General features: G+C 46.7%; 1 protein-coding gene across 3 annotated transcripts in view; it reads right to left on the bottom strand.

The window, feature by feature from the left end:
• Positions 1-381: 381 nt before the first annotated feature.
• Positions 382-26,251, bottom strand: part of LOC119182184 (uncharacterized) — a 56,267-nt gene continuing 30,397 nt past the window's right edge. For all 3 annotated transcript variants that reach the window (XM_075866636.1, XM_075866637.1, XM_075866635.1), the window contains exons 2-5: positions 24,049-24,139; positions 12,717-12,873; positions 11,128-11,177; positions 382-4,977 (exon numbers count right to left, since the gene is read on the bottom strand). In XM_075866636.1, coding sequence (XP_075722751.1) covers positions 4,879-4,977; positions 11,128-11,177; positions 12,717-12,873; positions 24,049-24,139 — 397 coding nt within the window. In that variant the 3' untranslated portion in view covers positions 382-4,878. The remainder of the gene's footprint in view (positions 4,978-11,127; positions 11,178-12,716; positions 12,874-24,048; positions 24,140-26,251) is intronic.

Genomic DNA, 26,251 nt, shown 5'->3' with positions numbered 1-26,251 from the left:
TTAGCTTAAGAAATCCATATGTTTGCCGTAATATATCTTACAGAAACATACAGAATACTTGGAATGGCATATGAAGCGTTCCACTAAGGGTGCTTAGAAGTCATAACTTGTACTTTTGAAATTAATTTTTCGTTCACTATTTCCAAAATTTTCTCTTTGCTTGGTCGTTTTGCACAGGGCCGAAAGCGTAAAAGTGAACACCTTTTCATTTTTCAAGCCCCGAAAATGTAATTTATTACGCTTCGCCACATATATAAGAGATATATGACGTATAATTATGGAGCCAATAGACCATAAAATTGGAGGACGATTGAGCTTCACCTTCAAGAATAGAAAGGGAAGAGTAAAAAGGAACGGACAAAGAACACAGCGGAACATTGGTGTGGTGTGAAGACACTTTATGTATAAACAAGAATCACAAAGATACACCTATATGAACAAACGCTTACAAAGTCTATACAAAACAGGTTTTTCCTGTACGGCTACATGATCACAATCACTCCTACCAAACTGCGGGTGAAACACACGCTTCGCTTTGGTTTTCTTTCTTTTTTGTTTCTCACTTAAATAACGTAGAGGGCAGAGCACGAACGACTAAGGCAGGGAAATTTCAATGACCTTCTTACAAAATCGCCACATCAATGTGAAAAAGATAAATGCCCCGCACATTCTCCCCAAGCACTTCCGTTTTACAGAGCCAAACATTTGCTGCATTTTTATTCTAGACAAAAAATTATCGTAACATACCATTCTCGGTTTCACGAACGTCTTCACCTGTGACCCAGCTTAAAGTTAACTTCTCTGCAAGTCATTCGTTGCCAGACGTAGTACTCGAGGCACGTTAACCACTCTCAGAATAGAATTTCATTACGAGCTGAAGTAGTCCACGTTCTGCGTCCTGGCAAACAAGTGACTAAGCTGGCCTTACATTCCCTAATTCGCGAGAAACGCACAAAGCGTAGAAATTTGCTCAAGATAGTTTTTTTGTCGTACTCATCTTTACAGGACATTTTTTGCTACAGGACTTCAGTGCTCAGAGAGTCATTACGGGGAAATTTCGCAAAAAAATAAATAAAATAAATAACCATCACACGTGGCAAACACTTCTATGAACAGAAGTTTCCTAGCAAATGACAGCTTCGTCACACGTCGCAAAATATTAGCACGAACAACAGAACAAACTCAACAAGAACAAGTGGCTTGGAAAGTTCACGCATGCACACAGTTGAAATACTTAGGAAGGAGAGCAGCACTTAAACATAAAAGGAACTGTTCACCACTGCGCCGGCATTTTTTTTTTCAACCACCAACAGACGCCGCCACTTGTAATTTTCACGGCACCGTCGAGACGGTCATACAAACAAATTTCGATTGGACACAACGTGGGCGTAAACCATTTCAATACAAGTGTGTTGGGGACGCAACGTACCAGAAGCGTGGCAACACTCAAGCGCAGCGGATAGGCCATAGATGGACTCAAACGTCATCGGAATCGGATGACGTACATCAGTAACAGTAGCATTGGTGGCGGCATCTAGTGACGCGGCGTTGAACCGAGGCGCAGACTGCAATGACTGACGTTACTTCAGTCTTTTGATGGCGTGAAACGTGTACGGTAGAGAACTACCACTTTCTCGGATGCTGTATTTGTACATCACGAATTATATTTTCACGTGTAATGGTCGATTACAGCGTACCGAGATGCAGCTTACGAGGGCGTCTGGTCTAGTTAAAATGAGCGCGTTAGTTAAGCGACCAGATGACTTATCCGCTGCGCTTAACAGACCCAATGAAACAGTGACAACCTTTTTTCATCCCAACATATATTATTTTGCAAGCAATATCACACAAAAAAGTTGTAATAAACGAAAAAGTCACCCCCCTCCCCCCCTCAAAGAAAGCCATCTGCTGCAGGGTATTACGGTTCTATCGATTGTGTACATCAGGAGACATCACGAACGTCACTTTGCACAAGTTATTCATTTATCCGCTCGACATCACAACTGTTCACATAGTGTATGCACGCCGGTTACCGCAAAGAAAATAAAAGCACATGTGTTCAAAAAATAGAAATCACGCCTCTAACACATGAATATATACCTCTATTACGTGCGCACGGTTTGAAAACTACTGGACGCCGTTTCAGCTAAGTTGGACGAAAAGAAAAAAAAAACAACTGAAGAAAAATGTACAATAGACGCTATGTACATCGCTGCAAGAATGACTATCACTCCGTAAATCTAGCGAGAGCACACAACCATAAACGTCAAAAGCAGCCAAAATATATAAATTTGAATAACACAAATACAGACATTGGCAGCCAAAATAATCACGCACGAAACGGCAGACGTGTCCGACACGAAGGGCGACAAGATCATTGTGGAGGAAAAAAAATATAGATCTGGCACTCTTCGTGATACGGACAGTTCTTTTATATCAGAGGACATCACATTTGTGCTGCTTCGTTTAAATACGACGCCTGAGCATTACTTAGGTGCAGGCCCTACATGTCTAAATCTATGTTCCACAGCGGGTTGACACCCAGGGACGTAGGTCTCCTATTTTGTTTATTAGATTTTTGGTTTGCACAACCCCACGCTACGCCTTTAGTGTGGCTTTATGGGACGAACGTTGTGTGTCGCCTTGGTGGCAGAAGAGCTCTTACAACCTGGAGCCATCTAAACACGATAAACCAAGGCCCCACAAAGAAATTTCTGGAGGAATCGATTTGGTAATGGTTCTTGAATATCCTGAACTCATCGCATATACAAGGGCGCCAGAAGAATCGCAGCGCTGTGGCGTGCCCTTTGCACTTCTGGAGTCCTCCTGGTATCTGCGATGCGTTCAAGATGTTCGATAACTAAAGAATCAGTAGCTCTAAAAACGGCCAAGAAGAATTGCATCAGCCAGCGACCTCTGCTAAAGTTAACAAATTGACAGTCACCGTGGTCTTCCGATCAGAAGAACAGTAGTTTTGCATACGTAGTGTACTAAGGACGTGTGCTCAATATTTGGTAAATATATCCAATAATACCCTTCAACAGAGAATGTTTGCAGCCGATGAGTCAGTAGATTAACATTCCCCACCTGGCCATAAATGTACGAGGAACCCAGAATATTTGCACTAGCACAGGACAACTGATGGGAGACTACAGTCTAGGCCAAAGTAATAAGCACTGGTATTTGGCGTTTCGCAAGCGAGAATTCCAAATACTCAGTTTCGAGCGGTTATGACTAGGCTGCATCAAAAATCACTACAAATTTAAAGAATCGCTTGCACCTTCGCAACTCGGTATGTCATCGCAGATGGAATAAGAGTAGTCCTGTGGCAGAGTTACGCTCATGTTTTTGCTTCTCGCAGCTATTAAATTGCGAAGCGAAGGCGAAAAAAATCGCTAATAGTATCAACGGAGAGCCCAAAAGTTTCACGCACCTAATGTTTATTTTCCTTCGCATACGCAGTATAGCCGGTGATCGGTTTTGCTACGGTCTACCTGCTACTTCTGTAAACATTGTTTTTCTCCCACCTGTTAAGAAAACCGCGCCACCACAGGGAACGTAAGTACAATCACCTAATGTTTATCTCTATAGAACAACCTAAATTGCAAATCAGGTTCTCGAAACGTTCGATAAGCCGCGAGTCACACAGCGCCAGTGAAGTACCAATGCGTCACGCTAACTACTTGCGATTACGCAAGGTAAAAACGCGGACGAAAGCTAATGACGTGGTGAAACACGTCGCAAAACTATCTGGGTGTTTCCCTACGTCGATGCAAAATGTCATTCGTTACTGATGCCAAGCAATACAAGCTCACGCTACTTTCAGGCTTAATCTCGAGCGAAGGTTAATCTCAAAGGAACGCAAACAACCTTGCCGTAAATTCTCCACCTATTACACCCGTTGACTTCTTACCGCGAACTATTGTGCTCTAATTGGATTTCAAGTGGGTTGCTTCTGGTCTAAACCACTTACCGGCAGTAGATGAAATGCAAAGTGCATAAGAAGGCAGGCGCCCTATTAACACACATGTGCATACCTCCCTTCCTGCGTGGTAACTCCAGACAGACTTTCCAGCGGCTCTGAGGCTGAACATCTATAGGTGTCGTTGCTATACAAAGCTCATTTTCGTTGGCCGCAGTAGTTGGGCGATCGAGTAACAGTTGGGTGATCGAGGCTTAAGGTAGTACGTTTTAAAAGCTCCAGTAGCAAGACTTGGGCCTTTACTTCATGAAATGCTCTTCCTATTCTCACCACATCGAGTGGTTTTTGTCATGCTCGTGGCAAAAGCAGCCAACGTGGCAAACTATATACGTAAGAACTGCAATTTGTGCATGAGAGGTTATACAGTGTTAGTTGGTGCTTCTCAGGGAAACTAATATTAGGGAACTCGGTTGTAACGAAAAATAGCGGACCTCTGCAAACTTTCAGAGTTGATGAAGTCAGAGGGATAGTGTAAATAAAGTGCGATCACTAGAACGCCAAACGCCCATAGTGTAAGGTCATTTGCACAAACAAAGACGAGACATCCAACAACGCGTTTGAAAATGCGTGAGGACGTCAAATATCGGCACTGGAAGGCGCTCTATAGTACAAGTGTGCCACGCCTAGGAGCCCAGAGTAGTGTCTACCTTCATTCTAGAACACGTCAGCCACAAAGGGAAGAAACAAAATGAAACGGTTTTGTGATGAGACGCCGACCTTCTAGCAGGATGCCTAATGGCACGAAGTGTTGCGGGAGACTCCCGACGCTGTCTTCCGGTGTTGGTGGTGGTACTACGTTGGCCTAGGTGGCGGCTCTGCCCCCAGCCGTGGAGTGGCGCTGGAGGTGGCAATGGTGGCGGTAACATTGATGGCGATTCTGTTTTCCCCACGAGCGGCTATGCGAGGCTGTTCTCGGCCTTGTTAATCTCCATGACGATCTGGGCGTGCTCTTCGAGCAGCTTGGCGAACTCCTCCTTACGCAGTTCGGCGTTCATCTGCGCGTGAACAAACAGCAGAAGGGAAGCATAACTTGAATAAAAAATAGCGTAGCTTTTAGCATAGAGTGACGCAAGTCTAAAAAGACAGCGGTTAATTTGTAATTAAATTGTTCATAGGTAATTATTTATTTATTAGCTGATGATTAGTTATTGACCAACTTGTAAGGCACTTGTCATGGAAATTTACGTCTAGGCTAAGCTTAAGCAATCAGTATCTGGAGTTCATTGGCTGGTGATCGATTGCCAATTCGCTATTGGATGGCTATCGATTGTATATCACGTAGTATCAATTGCTAGGCGAAACTTAACAAGTGACAGTCATGCTCAGTTACAGCTTCGATCTTCAGCACATTGTCATTACCAGTGGCAAGATGGCGCGACGGGGTCGCATTGCGTAGAGCAATTGTGTATGCTCCCTACGGGAGCAGCGTAGCGCATATGTCTGCCATCTTTCCTTGTTAGCGACCATAGTTACACAGTCACGCTCTGTTTTTGCAGGTGACTTGCTTAAGCCTGTCGCCGATCGATAAAGCGTGTCACTGATCGCCAGTCGACGTGCCTGGCGTGTGAATGACCTCCGAAGGAAGAAGAAGCATCTGCTTTCGGCACCGTCCCACGCGAATCCAAAAGCAGCATTTTTAGATGTGAAGCAACTGTTTGACTAGCCTCTGTAACGCTGTCCGTCCCTGTCTCCGTGCCAACGCACCCCACCACGCTCCCCTCGCCGCGGTAGCTGAAACTACTTCGCGTAAGTCAAATCACACCTGCGCGTTGACGTCACTCTCTTCCTCACCCGCAGCAGCTGATCGCTCCTCCACCAGCTCGCAACACACTTCTCTCTCGCTTCACTCTCTCCACCACCTGCAACGCTCGACTGCTCGTCAAGTGGAAACACTAGAGAAATTTAGTTGCGGGTCTGCAGCAGACGTATGGACGCGGCCTGCCATTGCAAATGGCTAGCAGGCTGCGTCCATATACGGCTGCTGAGGAAGCGCAAATAAATCTGTCAACTCTTTCGGCTCGTTTATATGCGATGAAACTTGCACGAAAACCAATCCACCTCACGTGTCTTAGCGTTTCAAAGAAAATAACGTTTACTCAAGTAAATCACTACACCGAGTTTCACTTCAAATCGTTCTCCCAGCACCCGCGTCTTCGCCCGTTTCAACGAGGTGAATGCTGTGCGCACCTCTGCTGCCTCGCATCCCATCGAGGATGCCTTCAAGGAGATTGTGCATAATTTTTAGTAGTCTGTTCGGTATACCGCAAAATGCAAAAGCGTAGCGTAGTGCCTAATAACATGCACCACCGCTGCAGCATGGTCTACTGACGCCAGCTATAAAAGATAAGCAACAACTCACAAACACGAAATAAAGGTCCTACGAGATTTAAGGAGCGACCCACTAAACCTACAGCGTCGATTTTTTCAGTTTTTTTTCTTAGTAGATTCCAGGTGGACGGCGACCGCTTTGGATGGTGCGGCCTGTGCACCACCTTCTCCACAGTGCGTGGTTGCTAGAGGTGCTAAAAAAATAAATGCGCAACTTTTCTGCCTAAAAGTGGGATATACGGTTACTCTAGTGTCGGGCGTGCTCTAAAGGTCGCAGTCTTCACCTCCCCGAAGTGCCGCTTCTACGGACCCTGGTCTCCCCAGCGCGCGCGCTTATGAGACTTTATTCGGGGAGGACGAAGGCCACTTCGCACGCTGCCACGGCCGCGTTTACAGAAGGAGCGCGCTGCTGACACAAAACGCTCGAAGAATTGTGACAGTTGTTCACGCTTGTCTTGTGTATACTTGAGCGCTTGTTTAGTGCGTCTTTCAGTTTGAGCAGCGCACTTTAGGTGTCGAGCTGTGACAGTTGTTTGTCCGCTCTCGTCCGGCGAATACTAATTTCGTGCGTTCTTTCTACTTGAGGTGTACACTGCACGTTTTAAGCCGATTTCCATTCCTAACGCGATTTTGCAATGAGTTGCTGCTGCTGAAACAAAGCACAATAAATGCTCAACTATCTCTGTAAAGACATTTCTATTTCGTTTCAATCCATATATAGGGGGATCAGCTACATTTTTAGGCTCTAGCTTTTAAGAGCTGAAAAGCACTCGCTTAACAACCTGCCTCTGTCTTTACCTTTAATATGTCACCAAACCTGTCGCGTTGTACAAACTGTTCACGTCACACGAGTTCACTTTTGAAACTGCAGACGACAATTGTTTGCGGGTTCGTTCCAATGACACAGCAAGACTGCGATCGTGCCAAGGTCAGCTGTCTTCCGAAGTTGAAAGTCTCCCTTCACATTAAGGAGGAGCAAAAATGAGCTCTGGAAAGTCGTTTTCATTTACAGGCAGCGACTTGCTAGCGATTATTCCATGGCCTGCCCTTAAAAAAAAGGCACGTGTGATTGCATCGCAGTATGTGACTGCAATAGCTGTTAATTGTGAGTGCTTCAATCATCACGAGACGCAAGTTCGTTTGCTAGGAGCTGGAGACAATTAGCAACCCGAGTGTGATGACGCTGGAACATTCTGCAGGACACCTGTTCGCTAACCATGTTGGGTTTCTCTGCAAGGACCGCTCCGTGAATACAAAGGGTCTTGCACTGAAGGGCTCAGGACATACCACTATGCGGTGTTTTTTTCACGTGCACTGACATAACACAGCATACGATCTTCTAGTGGTCGAAATCGAACGCACGACTTTCAGGTCTGTAGCCGTACACCGCCAAACTACTCTACCACCGAGGCGGATTCCTTATGTTAACACTTATCCTTCAGTCAGTGGGATCGGGCAGACACCAGCGCAAGTGTCATTGCCTGGAATACATCGAAGAGTTTGCTCTCAAAATCCACACGCTCAAAACTAATTCTTTCCAGCTAATCCAGAGTACTCCTTTGCATATTAAGAGTGCATATTTGCATTTCTAGAACACTGTGTGTGACGTCATGTTTGGCATGTCAACGGAAGCGACGCAGCCTGTGGCATCGCTATTTTGGCCGCTGCTGCGACAGCAGCAGTGTTTGGCGCGGAAAAGCTTCCTTTCTTCCTTTGTGGTGTTTTTTACTTTGCTTCGCTGGTCTGGCTTTCACAGTTCACACTCCGCGCCGGCGGGACCAGTATACGAATGTCGGTTCTTACCAAACAGTACGTCATACGTGGACCATGCGCTCGGTTGGGTTTCGGTTTTGGTATTATGCGTTTTTGCTCATTAAAAGTTATTTTCAAATTTCCTGAGCCTCCCAGGTATTGAACTCGTGTCAAGAGTGTGTCAGAAACACAGACACACCATTACCTTGACATGGTCAAAAAATCACTGGAGTTGGCCTTTCACATGCACTGACATAGCACAGTACACAGGTCTCTGCTTTCTTTCATCTGATGTTAGATAGTAGTGTGATTGCACATCTTACGTTCGGCAGTAGAATATTTTCCATATAAGGACAGGAACCACTTATACTCATCATTACGAAAAAGAAAAAAAAATGCAGCTTCGGCAAGAACCAACACTAAACAGCAGATAGCAGTTTATGCGCCCTACGGATTTTAAAAACGTCGCTGATCACTATTGCTGCTCTGTTATTACACCATCTGACGAAGGTCACATGTTCGAATCCCCGTCGTGGTGATCGCCTTCACGTGGACAGCAAATAGAAATTGACACTCGCACAAGCGTAAGCAGCAAGAAAAAGGCGCGACTGGGCTGTGGGCGGTGGGAGGGGGGAGGGAAGGTGTTAGAAGCTAGGGGTTGTGAGCAGCGTTTGGGTAGTTACACTTTCCCACCCTCCACTCCGTAGTGAAAAGTTTAGAAATATATATGGAACATGGACAAAGAAATACATCATGATTATCATCAGCCTGACTACACCCACTGCAGGACAAAAGCCCCTCCCATGAGTTCGCCAGTTAACTCGTTCCTGTGCTCGGTGCTGTCAATTTAAACCCACAAACTTCTTAATCTTACCTGCCCACCTAACATTCTGTCTCACCTTCATACCTTTGCCTTCTTTTGGAATACAGTGTGTGATCCTTAATGACCAGCGCTTATCCTGCCTTCGTTGTATACGTGCCCTGTCCATGACCATTTCTTCTTGACTTCGATTACGATGTCGTTAACACTTGTTTGCTCTGATGCACTCAGCTCTCTTCTTGTCCTTTAGGGTTACACCCATCATTTTCTTTTCCATTGCTCGCTGCGTCGTCTTCAACTTAAGTTCAACCCTCTGTTATCCTCCAGGTTTCTGCTCCGTAGGTAGTTACCGGTAAGATGCAGCTGTTATATACCTTCCTCTTGAGGGATAGTGGCAATGTACCAACTAGAGAAAATTAACAAGCTAATTATGACCCAGGACTCCACCTCTCAAATCCTGGCCGTCCAGAGTGCCCGCGCGAGGGCCCTCTGGTCCGGTTAAACCTGACCATTCCCGAGTGGGCCTAGCCAGGTGACGCAGAGTTAAATCTCGTCTATTGTGGACCTCATAAAGTTCTTTCACTCATTCACCCCATTCGTATTCTTCTACTCAGCTCCACCTCCTTGTTCGCCTCCATGGTTGCTACCTGTCTAAGGTAGACGTAAACTCTTAATACTTCAAGTGCACCGCTACCTATCTCGAAGAACTGTTCTGTTCCGAGGTTGTTGCGCCTTACTTTCGTTTTCTGCAGAGTAACTTTAAGACTTGCCTTTTTGCTTCCCTTGTCTAATTCTGCTCTCCTTGTCTAACATAAGTGTAAAGAACCCTAAGAACCCCTTCCCCTAATATCCTGGCTACGTTGATACTCTAACTACGTTGCTGTCCACTGACGGGGTCACGCCTATTTACGCACGCCTCAAACATCTGCGACTGGTGAAAATTTATTCCAGCCATGGCGTAACGCACTCCCACGTGAAAGCGTCGCCTCGGGACGTTGCTTCCATCAATCATTCTAACGGTACTTTATAAAGCGCGCGCCTCACGCACAGCATGGTAAGCTGAGGTATGTTTGCGCGGGTACACCATTCCCGACATTCGAAAACCTGTGTACGTAACAGACGAACAAAAAAGGGCACTCGTTCTTGGAGCAAGAATTTACTTTCTCATCCCGTCTTCCAGTCCGTGTTCGGTGTACGAAAAAAAAGAAAGAGCGAAAAATAATAAAAGAAAAATATAAATAGCGGCAGTGGTTGAGATCGCATGCTTTGTTTTTTTTTTGTTTTTTGCAGCCACTCATTCGGTCATCCATTAGGACTACACTGTCACCCGCATGATGGTAAAGCAGCAGAAGAAAAATAAAAAAAAGGAAGGAAAGATGACCTTATTTCTCTTCACCGAAAAGACGCGATCAATCAGGCTTTCAGCGAAAACCCAAAATGCGCAGAAAAGCACCCACTTTCATGAACTGCGCTTCGCTATGTAATGCAGTTTTTTTTCTCTTTTCCGTTCTTTGTACCGGAAGCAAAGCTTTGCCCGCCGCTTTAGTGCCGGAAGCGTTTTTCGGTATCCGGGTAAACCGATATCACAGAGAGGTATATAGTTCAGGGAGAAACAAGCTTTTTTTTTGTGCGTAGATGAGTTATAGGGAAGCGTTCTTGGGTTGTTTGTCTTGGATAACGCGAGCAAGTATGTTCAGCAGAACGCACAAGAGCCCATGGAAGTAGTGACGCAAGGAAAATTTGCAAGGGAAAACGGAAGTGGGTATACGCGGAACATCGGAAGTGGAGACTTGTTGACGAGGTTCTTGGAATGCCTAGCATAGAGTGTCTCTACAGTTCCCAGTGAATCAGTAAGCAAGGAAAATGGAATCAATGGCGGCATGCACTTTACTTTTCCGGAAGTGTAGAAAGGTACGCTAGCGATCTAGCCAAATATGTATATTATTCATCTACAGAGTAAATATGAGTAGCACAATCAAGTAGCTGAAACATTCTAATGTTATTGACAGGTGTTGATGTCATGCCTACAAAATCGACTCAACCACGGACTAGAATTGAAAATTTTAAAGCGCGGGACCAATTCAACTGACTCGGCAGCTATAGGATCTCTGAGGAAGGTCTTAGGTCGTGGTTAGCGCAGCACAGACTAATGAGGATGATTGTGGTGGTTTTTGTGGTGAAATAATTCGAACGAAACATTGTAGGAGAGAGAGAGAGAGAGAGAGAGAGAAAGAAAAAAACTTACAATTAGGCTTCGAACCATGTCTTCCTCGGCAGGTGTAGGTGTTTTGCAGGCTGTAAATGAAAAAAAAAATTGTGTAAAAGTTATGTCGAGAGAAAATGATCAGACTGTCTACAAGTTTTCACGTTCAATCCCGACAAGCAAGAAATATTCTAAGATTAGCGTTGCGCGTTCCCAGATCCAAATACCACAGAAAGTAACAAAAACCATACCCAAATGTGAGCAAGTGCAGCTGAGAGAAAGTTTCTAAGCGTTACTTGTAGTACCTTAGCTTACAACACTGGCTTTAGGATAGTTTTATATATTGATGTTTCTTGATATGCAAGTGGTAAGGCTGGTTCGTTACGGCTTCTTCAAGCTAGCACTCTATAGCACTCCCTAAATAAAGTGCTCCGTATTACAAAAAAAAGAGATACAGTTCCCGAGTGTACACTATAAAAAATTAACTCTTATTTTGTACATGTAGGAGTCGCACGAGTTTAACTCTTATTAAATAAGAGAGTCAATGCGACTCTCAAAAAAGAGTGGCACAAATGCAACTTCCACGCGTATTAAAGAAGCTACAGATCTAGTGTGTACGCTCTAAGAGTTCTAAGACGCATTGGGTAAGAACTGACTTTTTTTTTGTGCATGTGACAGTCACTTGTGTAGAACTCTTTTTAGGCATGTCGACTCTCCTTAGAGAGTCCCACTGACTCATTAGAAGAGTCAATGTGAGGAAAGAGATTCATTTAGACTAAAAAGAGTGCTACATATGTGGCTCTCACACGTTTAAAAAAAGAGTAAAAAAACACGTTTTTTTTTCCCTACACAGTGAAGTGATATGCCGTATGAGTAACGCTCATACTAAAGCACCTAGAGATGAAAATCTGTCCCCAGGCAGTACAGAGTGCCCTATTGATGAAGTCACAAGAAGGTTCCTAGAAGCCCGGTAATAATATGTATCACTGGTGTTTCAGCGGATGAGTTTTAGAAAATACACGCGAGCAACTTCGAGAATAAAACGGCTGTGCACTACCTACATTATCCCACTACTCCAGCGGAGAAACAAGCGCTACTTCGCGGTTTTGCACCGAAAATGACCAGTAGACCTTACTTCGTAATGCAAAGGTGTCAACTCTTTTTTAGTGCGACAGCATTTTCTCGTACGAATTAGCATACTTCTATAAAACTTTCTTCCTCACCGAATTGAGTTTTGTGCATAAGATATACTCTGGAAGAAAGCTTAATCACGGTGTTTAATGGTTGGTTATTGTTATGGTTAATCATTAAAAATTGATTTTATTTTTTTGCTAGATTAAACGTATCAGACGAGAAAACGAAGCCCCATAGCCAAACTTTCATGTTGCCTCAGTTAATGAAAGACCCGGTCATCATAATCACAATCAACCCCAACAATGATGAATGATTTGCTACAAAAGAATTGACATTTGGGAAAGCGGGAATCGGTTATGCATTTCATAACTGATTAGCGTAAAAACGAGGACACTTCTTCGTGCGTCTTCTTGAGCCATCGTTATCGTGCTGCCCGGTGCCACATGTACGAAACATGACTACCTAATGAGAGCGTGTTAGGTAGTCTGATTTCTTACTGTAGGGGTCGTCGTCGACGCAAGCCGCTGCGGATGGGTCCACTGGCTCGACGACTATGCTGACGGTGAGACCAGTCTTGCCCAGACCTTTCTCGGCGCCCAGTGTGAGCACGTTCTTCTCGCCGCTGGGTGTCGTCACTAGACGTCCTTCACTCTGCTGCGTGAGAAAGCAAGAGAGCAGGGTCAGATAAAAGAAGAGAGCTTTTACATATGTGTCGCAGAGACGCCTTTTCAATGCACTGTAATGAAGAGACAATATAGGTCCACTGAACAAAACACGTTGCAGCGGTACGTTTGACGACGACCAGACAGAAGCGCCCGTCCTGTAAAGTATTTCTCTGTCTTGTCGTCGACGACAAGACACAGAAGCGCCCGTCGTGTATATTATTAAATGGAAATGCATTTCGTAGTCGGGCTATGTCAGGCATCTATCGGGATCAGTCCACTGCCCTCTCGCATAGCAACAGCCGTGGGCGCGCGCGTCCCTAGCAACCGGAGCCCCCACTTCCTAGACTTTAGCGTGACTTGCCAACACCTCATTTCAGTGCGTTTGAAACGTGTTTGTGCCTCATTCCAGTGTGTTTGAAATGCGTTTGTGCTACCAGCGTTAGTGTTTAACCGTGCACGCTAGCTACTAGAGCTGGAAACGCATACCGCGTTTCTCGCGACAGAACGGCACTATTGGCTGCAAGGTGTAAGAAAAGATGCCCCCAACTCCCCGAAGGAAACCACGAGGAAAATCCGAATGCATCGCGTAGCCTCCATTATGGCGCTTCGCACGTGAGAAGCCAGTGTTAGAGGAATATTTTTAGGGGCGAAGCTCCTTATGGCGTGGCTTGGGCGTCTCTCGTAGTACGTAACCACCAGTGGCACATACGCGAAATAGGTATAGCATTTGATCTCCAAGGTGGTGCCGGTGAGAGATTTCTTCTGTGCGTTGTTTAACAATAAAAAATAGTGCTCAATATACATGCCAATGGCTGCTAATGGGGAATGAGAGACAGGAGCATTCGGCTTTTAGTCAACGTGCACGCTGCGATCCCCATTAGCAGCCATTGGCATGTATATTGAGCACTATCGGACAAGAAAGGGTTGCTACATTATACTCGCTGGGTGTAACCTCCTTAGTTTTAGAAAGGTTGAGCGAGCATTGGGCCGCAGTGCCATGAATACAGTGTATATACCATGAACTCAAGGTGGTTGAAGGTGGGAAGTAGACCCGAAGCGCAAGCCGTAAGAAAGTGTGCGTGTGCCACCTCTCGTTTAGTCCTTGGAATGTCCACTGAATGGCGGTGCTTCTATATGTGGAATATATGATAAAAAATGCGAGATGGTGGGACTTGGAGTGTTGAATAGATGGACGAACGGACACACAGACAGATGCATGGATGGACGCATGAACGGACGCAGGGGCGGATGCATGAACGGACGCAGGGACGGGCGCACGAACAGACGCATGGACGGTCACACAGACGGACGCATGGACGGACGAATGCTTCGCCCCACTCTCCATCATTCACTCCGTGGATATGCTGCCATTTTTTTCTTTTTTTTGCACCGTGCAGGCAATAGCGCCGTTTGTTGCACGTGGCGTTTTTCTGTCGTAAAAACACGGTATGCGTGTGCAGCACTAATAGCTAGCGTGCACGGTTAAAAAATACTATGAAGTGAACAAAACAAAGAGCGTCCTCGGCTCGGCGTTGGCGTTTCATAGCGGCGCCTCGAGCACACATTCCAGGATGTTTTTGACAGGCGTCCAGCCAGCGAATGATCGAGAGTGAGGCGCGAGCAGACGGCAAAGTGGGGCGCAGAGAAGAGAGAGAGAGCACACGGCGAAAGAAGGAGCGGCGAAGCACTGCACCTACCATCTCTTACACTATCTCGCACCAGAAGCTCCGGTTGCAAGGGGCGAGCATAAGTGCACGCGCCCGCAGCTGTTGATATGGGAGAAGGAGTAAGAGCGGAGAAAACACCTGTAGGCACGCGGACACCGCCGCGGACAACGCCGGATGCCTGACATAGCCCACATTTAAATGTCACAGCTTTGCCGCAAAAGCGAAGCAATGAACGTATTTCGCAGCTTTCACCACCTAGAGAGGGTACTGGTGTAAGCCCAACATGGCTGTCGTTTGGGGGATCGTGCAGCCGGCGCGGTCGCAGCTGCCACCGGTGTGCCCGTCACTTCACCTGTATAGTATTTTCGGCTGCAGCCACCGTGTTGTCAAGGCTTTGCTGAGAAGGTTATTGACTCTGGCATGTATTATATCCCACACTGCGCGTTGAGAAACGCGTGTGCGGCGTATATTTACGGAAAAGAAGTTTCGAACGCCGGGCACATTGTCTGCTGTGGTGTACAGCTTTGTGAACGCTGCTCGTGACACGACCGGGGAAGACCAAGCGGCCGTGGTCGTGCAAAGCAGGAAACCTCCCCATTGGCTGCACGGCGTCTGCACAGCGGCAGCCAACATATTTTGTGATTATTCTATCTCAGCGAGCAAACAATAAAGAGTAAATGATTGCTACTACTACTGGCAGTACCTGTCCGACTTCCCAATAACCGCAGTAGAAATTACCAGCGACAAAATATAAAGCACCAGCGAGCCGCCAAAGTGAGGCCGAGTGAATGATGGATGGCATGGGCTGGCTGCATGGGCTTCCCCCAAACGACAGTTACGATGGACGCCGCATGGTGACGCCACCATCTCTGGAAGTTGCGAATAGCAACAAATCGGAAGGTCACGCGAATAATGGCAAGCAGAACAAAACGTGCCCCGCGTTTCTCACGCACAAATGACGCACAAAACGTACTCACAGGTACAGATGAACTTAATAGACACAGCGAAGTTGTCACTTCACTGTCTAAAAAGCGCGCCCTTTTCTCAAACGGATACAGTGCAACGAGTGCAGTGACCTTTGTGCGCCTGGTAAGTGCAACAGAACTGTTCCGCTGAAAGCCCAATGCATACGATTTTCCCCACCGCAGGATAAGCGCGCGCACGCGAGAGCATCCACCCCTTTTCTCCGTGGGGCGAGGTATGCGCATGGGAGATGAGAGCGCGTGCCACTGAGCCATGATGGCCTGGCGACGCGCGATCATTGCGCCTTTTCGCTGGTAATGCTGAAAACACGATAGTTCCCCCGAGATGCCCGTTGCCAGTGGTAAGTGGTATATATGAATAACTTGCCGTTTCAATGCTGAAGGAGGTGCTTCTTGGTGGCTCAGTGGCTAATGCCTGGCACTCACAAGCAAGGAGGTTGAAAAAACAAATTGCTGGAGTAGAAGATTTTGCCCACGAGTGAAGCCGTACCAGCCGTAAGATGGCACTCAGAAGTGTGGCGATTTGGGCTAGTTGGTATGACATGGTAGTTATAGCGCGAGAGAAGAATGAGCGCTCGTCTCCTTCGTGTCTCTCTGTCGTCATTCTGCTCTCGCGCTATAACTACCGTCATGTGGTAAGATGGCAGCTGCGGCAGCCATCTTACTAGGGCATAATAAGCTATTTGCGTTCGGTGTTGAGATGGAGCGTTTTCCTCACACGCCAACCGAGTTTAACGCTGCAACCTTTTAGGGCCAGATAGTGCCTATAGTGCGTTCTTATGTTACTAGTTTTCTTTAGTAAGCCTCAAATTAAAGGCAAATTTTATTGGAGATTAAGTCACCGATACTAGGCTTTGCGTATTATTTCTTCGCAAAGAACTATCTTGTAATATATAATTATCGTAGCTTTTAGACTAACAAATCAAAGCCACTTCATGTCTAAGTGGGCACCACCAGAAAATAGCATGTTTCTGAGATCTTTGGAGGGCAAAAGCTCGCTTCACTACTGCTGGCAAAGTATTGCGGCAGCTACCACTCCAGCAATTATGTTTAAACCTTGCTCACAAGCAAGAGATCGTTCGTCCATTTCAGCACACCGGACTCTCCTTCTCGATTATTTTTCTTTTTTTGCGTTTTCAAAAAAATCCAGCCAAGAGTGCCCATAAAAGTGAGATCGCAATAAAATTACGCCGCTGCCACAAAAAGGAAGCATGTGTAGATGCGAAGCAGCGTGCCCTAACATGGCGGCGACGTTGACGCTGGCACTGACCACGGCCTTGCGCAGGAGAGAAACCTGAGACGCTGCAAAGCACGCAGTGATGGACCGGTGCTTCCTACCAGAACATGCAAATCGCTGCTAAAACGCAGTGGCATCTGGATGAGGAGAATGATTGGACACACAGACCCACAGTCTGCTTTAGCACGCACGCTGCGAATTTTGGGGGCAAAGTTCCCTAAGCCATGGGTCGCGCGTCCGCGATGTATGTAGTAGTAGTTGCAGTAGTAGTAGTAGTAGTAGTAGTAGTAGTAGTAGTAGTAGTAGTAGTAGTAGTAGTAGTAGTAGTAGTAGTAGTAGAAGTAGTAGTAGTAGTAGGTAGCCACCTCCACGGTCGGAATAGAGAAGCGGCACACGCGATCCCTTTTCAATTGAAGAGGAAACCCGCGCACGTTACACACAAATAAAAATATAATTGTTTCTGATAAAATAACTTGCAGCGGCAAAGATTGGCGACTCAAACTAACAAAATTTGCATTAATTTGATGCTTATTAAAAAAACTGGTATTAGAAGGACGCACTTAGAGCACTATCTGATCAGAAAGGGTTGCTACGTTAAACTCCTTGGTGCAACCTCCTTGGTTTTAGCAAGGTTTCAGACGGTCGGGCCACAGCGCCATGAATATAGTGAGCTAGTATATGTCCATGAACTGAAAGCGGTGAAAGGTGGGAAGTAGACACGAAGCGCAAGCCGTAAGAAAGTGCGCGATTGCCATCTTTCGCTTAGTCCTTGGAATGCCCACTGGATGGCGGTACTTCTATATGCTGAATATATGATGAAAATATGCGAGATGATGGTACTTGGGAGTGTTTACTAGATGAACAGACAGACAGACAGACAGACAGACACAGAGAGACACAGATACAGAGACAAACGATGGACGAACGGACGCACGAACAAACGCATGAATGGACGCACAGACAGACAGACGGATGTAAGTGCGGACGGTCACACAGACGGATGGCAGCAAGAACAAGAGGTCGGACGGACGCTTCGCCCCACTCATCATCATGCACTCCGTGGATACGCTGTTATTTTTTTTCAATAACAAACTTCGTCGAAAGACGATAGTCTTGCGTCTGGAGAGAGTGAACAAAACGTTTATTTGATGTTCTGCACAAGCAAATCGGTGATAGTATTCTGGAGGCGCTGCGTTAGAGTGCCTCGAGCGTGCAGCGGAGGCGAACGAGCGCATCAAGTCACGTCACACGTGAGACATGAGCGCTATCTGGCAGTTATCTTGGAAAACGAAGCGCACACGCCCGTGTCGCAGGTGATAAGGTGTTGAACGCAAGGCGACGGGTAAGTGCCAGCACCGTTTCGTCCTAAAGCGTTGGAAACACTCGCCTTTTCGTGCATGCGTTGCCTGGTCAGCGCAACGCGATAAAAGCTACGGTCCTCGACGTGTTGTTATGGTGCCTCAGATATGCGCAATAATTGCTAAAGTACGAACGCTCAATCTTGAGCTATATTAGTGGGCGCTGCGGGTGGGGTCGGCCGGTTGGAGTATCGTTTGACCACTTTGGTGCCGTTTAGGGTACTGTTAAGGGCAGACAAACAGACAAATGTACAGACAGAGAGATCAAAACTTTTGCGACGAAGGTCCCCAAGAAAGACTATCATCTTTAAAAATGCTAGCATATCCACGGGGTGAATGATACAGAGTGGAGCGAAGCTGGGTACGCACGTCGTTACCGCACCGCTTGGGCTTCCCGTTTTCGTACACCGGGATCTTGTCGGCGCCGCTGCGCAGCTTCACGGCACGCTTCTGCCTCGCGCGCTCGCGCATCGGGGTTCCGTCTTCGAGCGCCAGCCGCCGCCTTGCGCGCCCGCCGCTGTGCAGCGTTGTCCATCCGCCGACCTTCTGAACACACGCGCCAGAACAGCTGTTATTTTACTAAGCCACACCCTCACCGATGAACGATGAGGGAAGGGTGGACGCATGGACGAATGCGCGAATGGACAGACGCATGGACGAATGCGCGAATGGACAGACGCATGGACGAATGCGCGAATGGACAGACGCATGGACGAATGCGCGAATGGACGAATGCGCGAATGGACGAATGCGCGAATGGACGAATGCGCGAATGGACGAATGCGCGAATGGACGAATGCGCGAATGGACGAATGCGCGAATGGACGAATGCGCGAATGGACGAATGCGCGAATGGACGAATGCGCGAATGGACGAATGCGCGAATGGACGAATGCGCGAATGGACGAATGCGCGAATGGACGAATGCGCGAATGGACGAATGCGCGAATGGACAGACGCACGGAGGGATGCACGGACGCACAGAAGCAAGAACGAACAAGCGAACGAACAAACGAGCGAACGAACTAACGAGCGAACGAACAAACAAGCGAACGAACAAACAAGCGAACGAACGAACGAACGAACTAACGAGCGAGCGAACTAACGAGCGAGCGAACTAACGAGCGAGCGAACTAACGAGCGAGCGAACTAACGAGCGAGCGAACTAACGAGCGAGCGAACAAACAAACAAACGAACGATCAAACAAACGAACGAACGAACAAACGAACGAACGAACGAACGAACGAACGAACGAACGAACAAACGAACGAACGAACGAACAAACGAACGAACGAACAAACGAACGAACGAACAAACAAACGAACGAACGAACAAACGAACGAACGAACAAACGAACGAACGAACGAACAAACGAACGAACGAACAAACGAACGAACGAACGAACAAACGAACGAACGAACGAACGAACAAACGAACGAACGAACAAACGAACGAACGAACAAACGAACGAACGAACAAACGAACGAACGAACAAACCAACGAGCAAACAAACGAACGAACGAGCAAACAAACGAACGAGCAAACAAACGAACGAGCAAACAAACGAACGAGCAAACAAACGAACGAACAAACAAACGAACAAACGAACGAACGAACAAACGAACGAACGAACAAACGAACAAACGAACGAACAAACGAACAAACGAACGAACAAACGAACAAACGAACGGCCGCAAGATGGACGGAGTGACATATGCTTTGCCCCACTCGCCATCAGTCACTCCATGAATATGCTGTGATTTTTATTTATCATATTTGTACCTGTATATTTTTCTACCGTGTGCCACCATTTCACTTGCCAGCGTATCAGTCTAAGAGGGGAAGCCAGGTGTTAGCTTTCATTTTAGTCTTCATACCCCCTTCATTTCACATGCCTCAAAACATAACTGCAAAACATTTTTTTTCGACACTTTCACTTCAACTCGCTTCGAACGAGACAAGCACTTGCCAACGCATTGCGGCGACTGGGTGATCGGCCACAATTTGTGCAGGCGCTATACTACATCACCGCCAAGACATTTCGACAGCACACAAGACAGCGAGAGCCCTCATGTGCTTTTTGAGGACGACGAGCCTGTGCGAACGCCTCTGACTTGCGCTGCAGTTCCACACGCTGCCTTAAATTCACTACCTCTTTATCTTTTCCTTCTCTTCCCTCCTTTCTTCATCTTTCCATTATCTTCCCTAACCCCCCCCCCCCCCTGTACGGTAGACAACCAGAAGTCTTTTTCGGTAACCTCCTTGCGTTCACTTTTCCTCTGTGCTTCCCTGGCTGCAACTACGTGGGCCGTCACGTAGGCTACAGAAATAAATCATCTATTCCCGGCAGATGGTAATAGAAATCATCTATTACCACCTTCCCACTTAAGCTTTCGAAAGGAAATGACAGCGCAAGTGCTGCGAAAAGTATCTATACATAGAGCTCTGCGTACAATGAAAAAAAAAAGTTTTTCAAAAAGCAGCTGGCCTTTTCCTACAACAACAATCTTCAGAACAGAGGTCTCGAGAAACATAGGCATGCTTCACGTTCCGATCAAAACGTGTACCGCTTTTGGACTGCGCAAGCAGGATTTTGCAAAGACAGGCGCCGTGTTCCCGAAATCATAACCGAACACGAAATACTTTATGTCTAACCAATGTCAAATATACTTTCAGAAGCCCTGTACAAGGACACAGAGCCACCAGACCTTTTGAGTATAACTAGTGCGTCATAACGCCTACAGCGTTGCGTCGAGTAAGCATGCAGACAATGCGTATTCAGAAATGAAAGGGTGCGAAAAAGTAAAACCAAATGTACAACAGATGTGCGCAATAATTCCAAACGGGGTCTTGTGTAGAAATCATAATTTCCGTCACTTGTCGGGGAGGGGGGGGGCAATAAAATTTAGTTTTAGTATGCGGGTTACGTGCAAGAAACGAGCGAGCTTGAACAATAGCGATCCGCTTACGTTTAACGCCTGCGTTCCGCCACTGTTATCCGATCATCGGGTATGACGTAACCAAAGTGATAGTACCTCGTCTGACCACCCCAACAGGCGACAGCGGGGGTGAAGATTGATTTGATTGATTGATTTGTGGGGATTAACGTCCCAAAACCACCACATGATTATGAGAGACGCCGTAGTGGAGGGCTCCGGAAATTTTGACCAGGGGGTGAAGATTGTGCGACGCTTGAACTCGGGTGCGAATGTAAAAGAAACTTTAGTCCGTAACACTGTCAACGAAGGGTCCCTGGGAGCCGCCATAAGCCGTTCTGGGCTGCGCTTAACATGCGTAGCTCCCCAATTACGAAAGGCTAAAGCTGTGACGTCTGCTTCTGTGCTCTCGTGCAGCAGCCCAGAAAGGAGGAGATTCTCCTCTCCTTCAAGAAGGTCTATACAAAAAGCTAGCTCATTTTTCGGAAATCTAAATGAGCTTCTTGCCAATCCAAACAGCAGAGGAGAATACCGAAATCAAATCTAGAGGCCCTTGGACTCCGAGATCGACCGCCACGCACCGGTAGGCCATTTTGAAGTCCTGCATTTAGGCCTCTTTATTTGAGGAAACATTTACAAGCTCGAAACACGATATCTAACTTTGTCCGCACTTGTTTTCTCGTCTCGGCCACTCAAAGATCACGGTGCGTGCCTCGTCGACACCTGCGCGCATGCGCACACTACCTCCGGAAACTGGAGTGTGTCGTCAGGCGTTTCACGGTGGAGGACTCCTGGTTTGGTTTTGATAAAGTCAGCTTCGACGCACGCTAACAGCGCGGAATCTAGTCGTGCAATCTTGCAGTGAGACGGTGTCGTAACGTGGACACCCAGCAATCAAGACTGCTAGTTTATACCCGTAAGGGCCTTAATGGGGGAAAAAATTGAGAAAGGGCGTTCTGCTTGTTAGTAGTTTTTTTTATTGAAGGACTGCTGAATTCTACGTGTACTGATTGAATTGAGGAGGCCAGCTCGCTGACCAGTATCAACTATCGTTACCTTCGAACGTGACATTTTGTAGCACGATACCAAAAACGTAATGATAGGGCAAAGAAAAAGAAATGACAGAATAGTAACGCTGGCAGTGAGAAAATCAGCGTTTCTGTTATTTCTTCTTCTCTGATGCATATTCAGGTTTTTCTCATTGCGCTGGAAAATGTCCAGCTAGAAGTTCCAACTAACCCAACTTTTGGCATTCAGTCATTACTTTCTGTTGTATCGAAATTAAACACACTGACAGACAGTCGTATTCGTGGCTTTTGAAGTAAAGCTCTTCACTTCACTTAAGCGCAGCTAGCTGCAACTTCTAGCCTAATTTCCACAGACAGAGTTACAAATTCCAAAAACGCCTCCGGAACAAACGCAGCATTCCCATTTTCTATGCTATCAGTACTGTTCAGCGTCATTTCTGACTCGCTTCTGAACAAACTGGCTTTCAGCCGTCAAACGGGCATGAATGTAAAGGCTGAAATATATCTGGTGTGTATTCATTGATTGATACGTGGGGTTAAACGTCCCAAAACCACCATATGATTATGAGAGACGCCGCAGCGGAGGGCTACGGAAATTTCGACCACTTGGGGTTCTTTAACGTGCACCCAAATCTGAGCACACGGGCGTACAGCATTTCCGCCTCCACCGGAAATGCAGCCGCCGCAGCGTGGATTCGAACCCGCGACCTGCGGGTCAGCAGCCGAGCACCTTAGCCACTAGACCACCGCGACGGGCGCGATCAGGCGTGTATGGATACATAGTGTGCAGACGCTCGCACCACTAACGTTTACAGCAAAAGTTGAGAAACACCAGCAAACCATAGCAAACCGCGCCAAATAGCAACCTGTAGGGCTAGTAGGACACAGCAATTCTTGCTCAACGGCGCATGCGCACAAGCATGCACCAATCGGCGCGCTCTCCAGACCGACGTCATGAACCGCAGTGTAGGTGACCCGCCTTTGGAGAAGTAGAAGTTGCCGAGTGCATGCGCGGGGCTAGTTGTTTCTACGGTATTCTTAAGTTGTATAAGACTACAGCGCCCCCCACGCTCCTTTTCTTACACGTTCTATAGCCCTATGCGCGTGTAGATAGTGCCCTGCGCGAACTGCGCCGCGTGTGTCTGGGAGCATTCCAGATTGTTTTAGGACCACCGGTTAGGCTTGGAGACGCGGACACCTGAGTTGATTTTCGAACAGACACGTCAAACCCCGCCGTGGTGAAGTGGCTAAAGTACTTGGCTGCTAACCCACAGGTCGCGAGATCGAATGCCAGCTGCCAATTTCCGATGGAGGCGGAAATGTTGTAGGCACGTGTGCTCAGATTTTGGTGCACGTTAAAGAACCCCAGGTGGTAGAAATTACCGGAGCCCTCCACTACAACATCTCTAATAATCATATGATGGTTTTGGCACGTTGACCCCAGATATCAATCAATCAACAGGCACGTCAAACAGTGATTACGCTGAAACGTTCGATGCCACGTGTATAAATGCCGACAAGCCTCGCCACGAATCAGGTTATCGACGGCCGACGCTAAGTTCATCGCGGTCAATCTGCAGCGTGTATGGATTGTAGAGTGACATTTCATTTTGAGGGCAGATATTCACCCGAATAAAAAAGTCCACTCTTGAAAACACTGACTGCGCCCTTCGTGAACGTCATTACCCCAGAACAGTGTAAAACTATAGACAAGATAACCACTGGTAAATGAGAGTAACCAACTGTATTTCAAGTGAAGGCCAACGCGCGAGTGTAAGCAACAAGTTTGGTGGACAGGCGAGGTTATTAAAAAAAGTTTGCGGGCATAAAGTGGCAGCAGCAAGCACTGGACTGTATTGGCTGGTGGAGCATGGGAGATGCCCTTGCCGTGCAGCTGACTTAGTTAGGCTGATGATAGTTTGCAACTATGCGTTGAAGACAGCCGTATACTCACCATGTTCACTTGTGGCCGGGGGAACGGTTCGGGGTGGTGAACCTGGACGGGATCCGTGGTGACGGAGCTTTGGGCAAAGCCACTCGATTCACTGCAAAGAGAAAGAGAGAAGTGATAAAGAACGCAGGCTATTGTATACGTCAATTCCCACCCGCACAAGCGGAGAGACAGAGAAAACAATATGCATTAGAGCGTAAACCTCATAAAGGGTTTACGACTGTCAACAATGTCCCCATGCAGAGAGTAACAAACAAAAACCCGGCATTTTCAACATCAACACTAAGTTGACAACATGGTTATCGAACCACGCGAAGCTTGTTAGAGACAACAAAGAGACAGAGATAATGGGTTGTATGATGACGTCGTCAACGCTTGTATATCTGATTACGCCCTTCTGAGTCAAATTTGTGAAGCTATGCTCCGCTAGAGAGTTGACCGATAGAATGCGTAAGGCAGATAAATAAATTCGCATCTCTTTACATTGAGACGCTCTCGTTACCCGCGTCCCCCTTACCCCTGCCCCGTCAAAGAATAAGGAGATACAAAATAGGTCAATTACTCTATTATGAAAACTCAACCAATGTCACACGTTCAAGAGAGCGAGTGAAAGAGAGAAAGATGTAGTCTGGAAAGGCGGGGACCTTAAGCAGGAGGTAAGCGAGCGCGTATACCATTATAGCCACGTTGCCCTCGGGAAATCCTTATCTAGCATTGATACCAGCGGTATTCTACCGCGATCAATGCGCCGTATGGGGTACAAAGCGCAAGCTTGCTGCCTCAACGCATTAACATGGACAAAACAGTGAAGAGCCATCATTACAACTCCCCGAATATACCCGGAGCTTTATTATCGGAGCGATAACACAGCACCATACTGAGCAGCGCGAACGGTCTTGTTCCTTATCGTCCCATGCTTTGTCGTGGCGCACCATGGCACTGATTTCATAACCATTGTTAACCACACACCATAACCCCACTTTTTTTTTAAGGGGAGAAGCTCCTCTTACTCTAACCTTGACCTGCGTCAGGCGTAACTGACCGTACCTCCCGAACAGTAAAACCGATGGCACTGTCTCATCAACAAATGTCGTCTCATTTCCAGGATGGCGTTGGTCCAATAGAAGTGTGTGTAATTGGACAAACGGACGCACGGAAGCATGGAGGAAAGGACGGATGCAGGAACGGACGGGTGATTGGATAGATGCACGAGAGGAAGCACGGACGGACGCACACCCTGACGAACGCACGAACGGACGGACGGATGGACGGGCGGCTGGACGCAGGGACGAACGCACGAACGCTTCGCCCCACTCTTCATCATTCACTCCGTGGAGATGCTGCGATATTTTTTTGTGATGAGCTACACGGCTGACACGCACGAGGAACGAAGTAATCTGCAAATTCCTTGTTATTTTCGTTCTCCAGCTCACCCTTTGTAACCAATATCAAAGGCCAATCAGAACGTTTATGCAATGAGGCAAACAACGCTAACTCACCAATGACGTCACTTCCACCTGTATGCGTACCCGTTTTTCATGTGTTTAGGAACAAGGTAACGCCGATTCTGCAAGCGATGAATCAGTGGCGTCAATAAACGTCACAATAAAACGAGAAAACCGAAACGGTATTGCGGGGAATCTGAATTAAGCGACGCCAAAAAAACACTGCATCATCCCGGAGTATTGTGTGTATTATTGCATCGCATTATAATGCATTTTGTGTAGAAAAAGCTGCTTTATCTGCGTCAGGGTCACTGCTGTGCGGTGCTTGTAGGTTAGAAGAAAAAAATAATTTTTAAATTTTTATTTGTAGAAGTTTCTTGCGACTTTCAACGCCTGGAACATTATGTGAAGATTCTGCGACAGTCACAAGCAATAAAAATTGAACAGAACATGAAAAATTCATTATTAGAATACAAGAAATTGGCGATGCTTGTGTTTTCTCTTAGAGAGACTTTGGGTGAACTTCGGAGGTTGCGCAGAAGTTGTTCATTGCGTCATCCGAGCATAAGTTCTATTTTATTATTTTTCCGTGCATATGTAATATATTTTGAAGTGACGTTAACGAAAAATACGAAATAACCTAGCACTAGATAATTCCTTTGGAACTTCAAGCTATTTTTCTAGAAGCAAGGGAGATACCTGAAAGCGTAAGACGGCCTGAAGTTCGTACTATAGGAAAGGATGACTTGATATTTCATCAG

The sequence above is a fragment of the Rhipicephalus microplus genome, chromosome 6 (genome assembly GCF_043290135.1).
Source record: "Rhipicephalus microplus isolate Deutch F79 chromosome 6, USDA_Rmic, whole genome shotgun sequence".
In the NCBI taxonomy this organism is placed as follows: Eukaryota; Metazoa; Arthropoda; class Arachnida; order Ixodida; family Ixodidae; genus Rhipicephalus; species Rhipicephalus microplus.
Note: the sequence above shows the minus strand (reverse complement) of the source record. Positions and strands in the feature narration are given on the sequence as shown.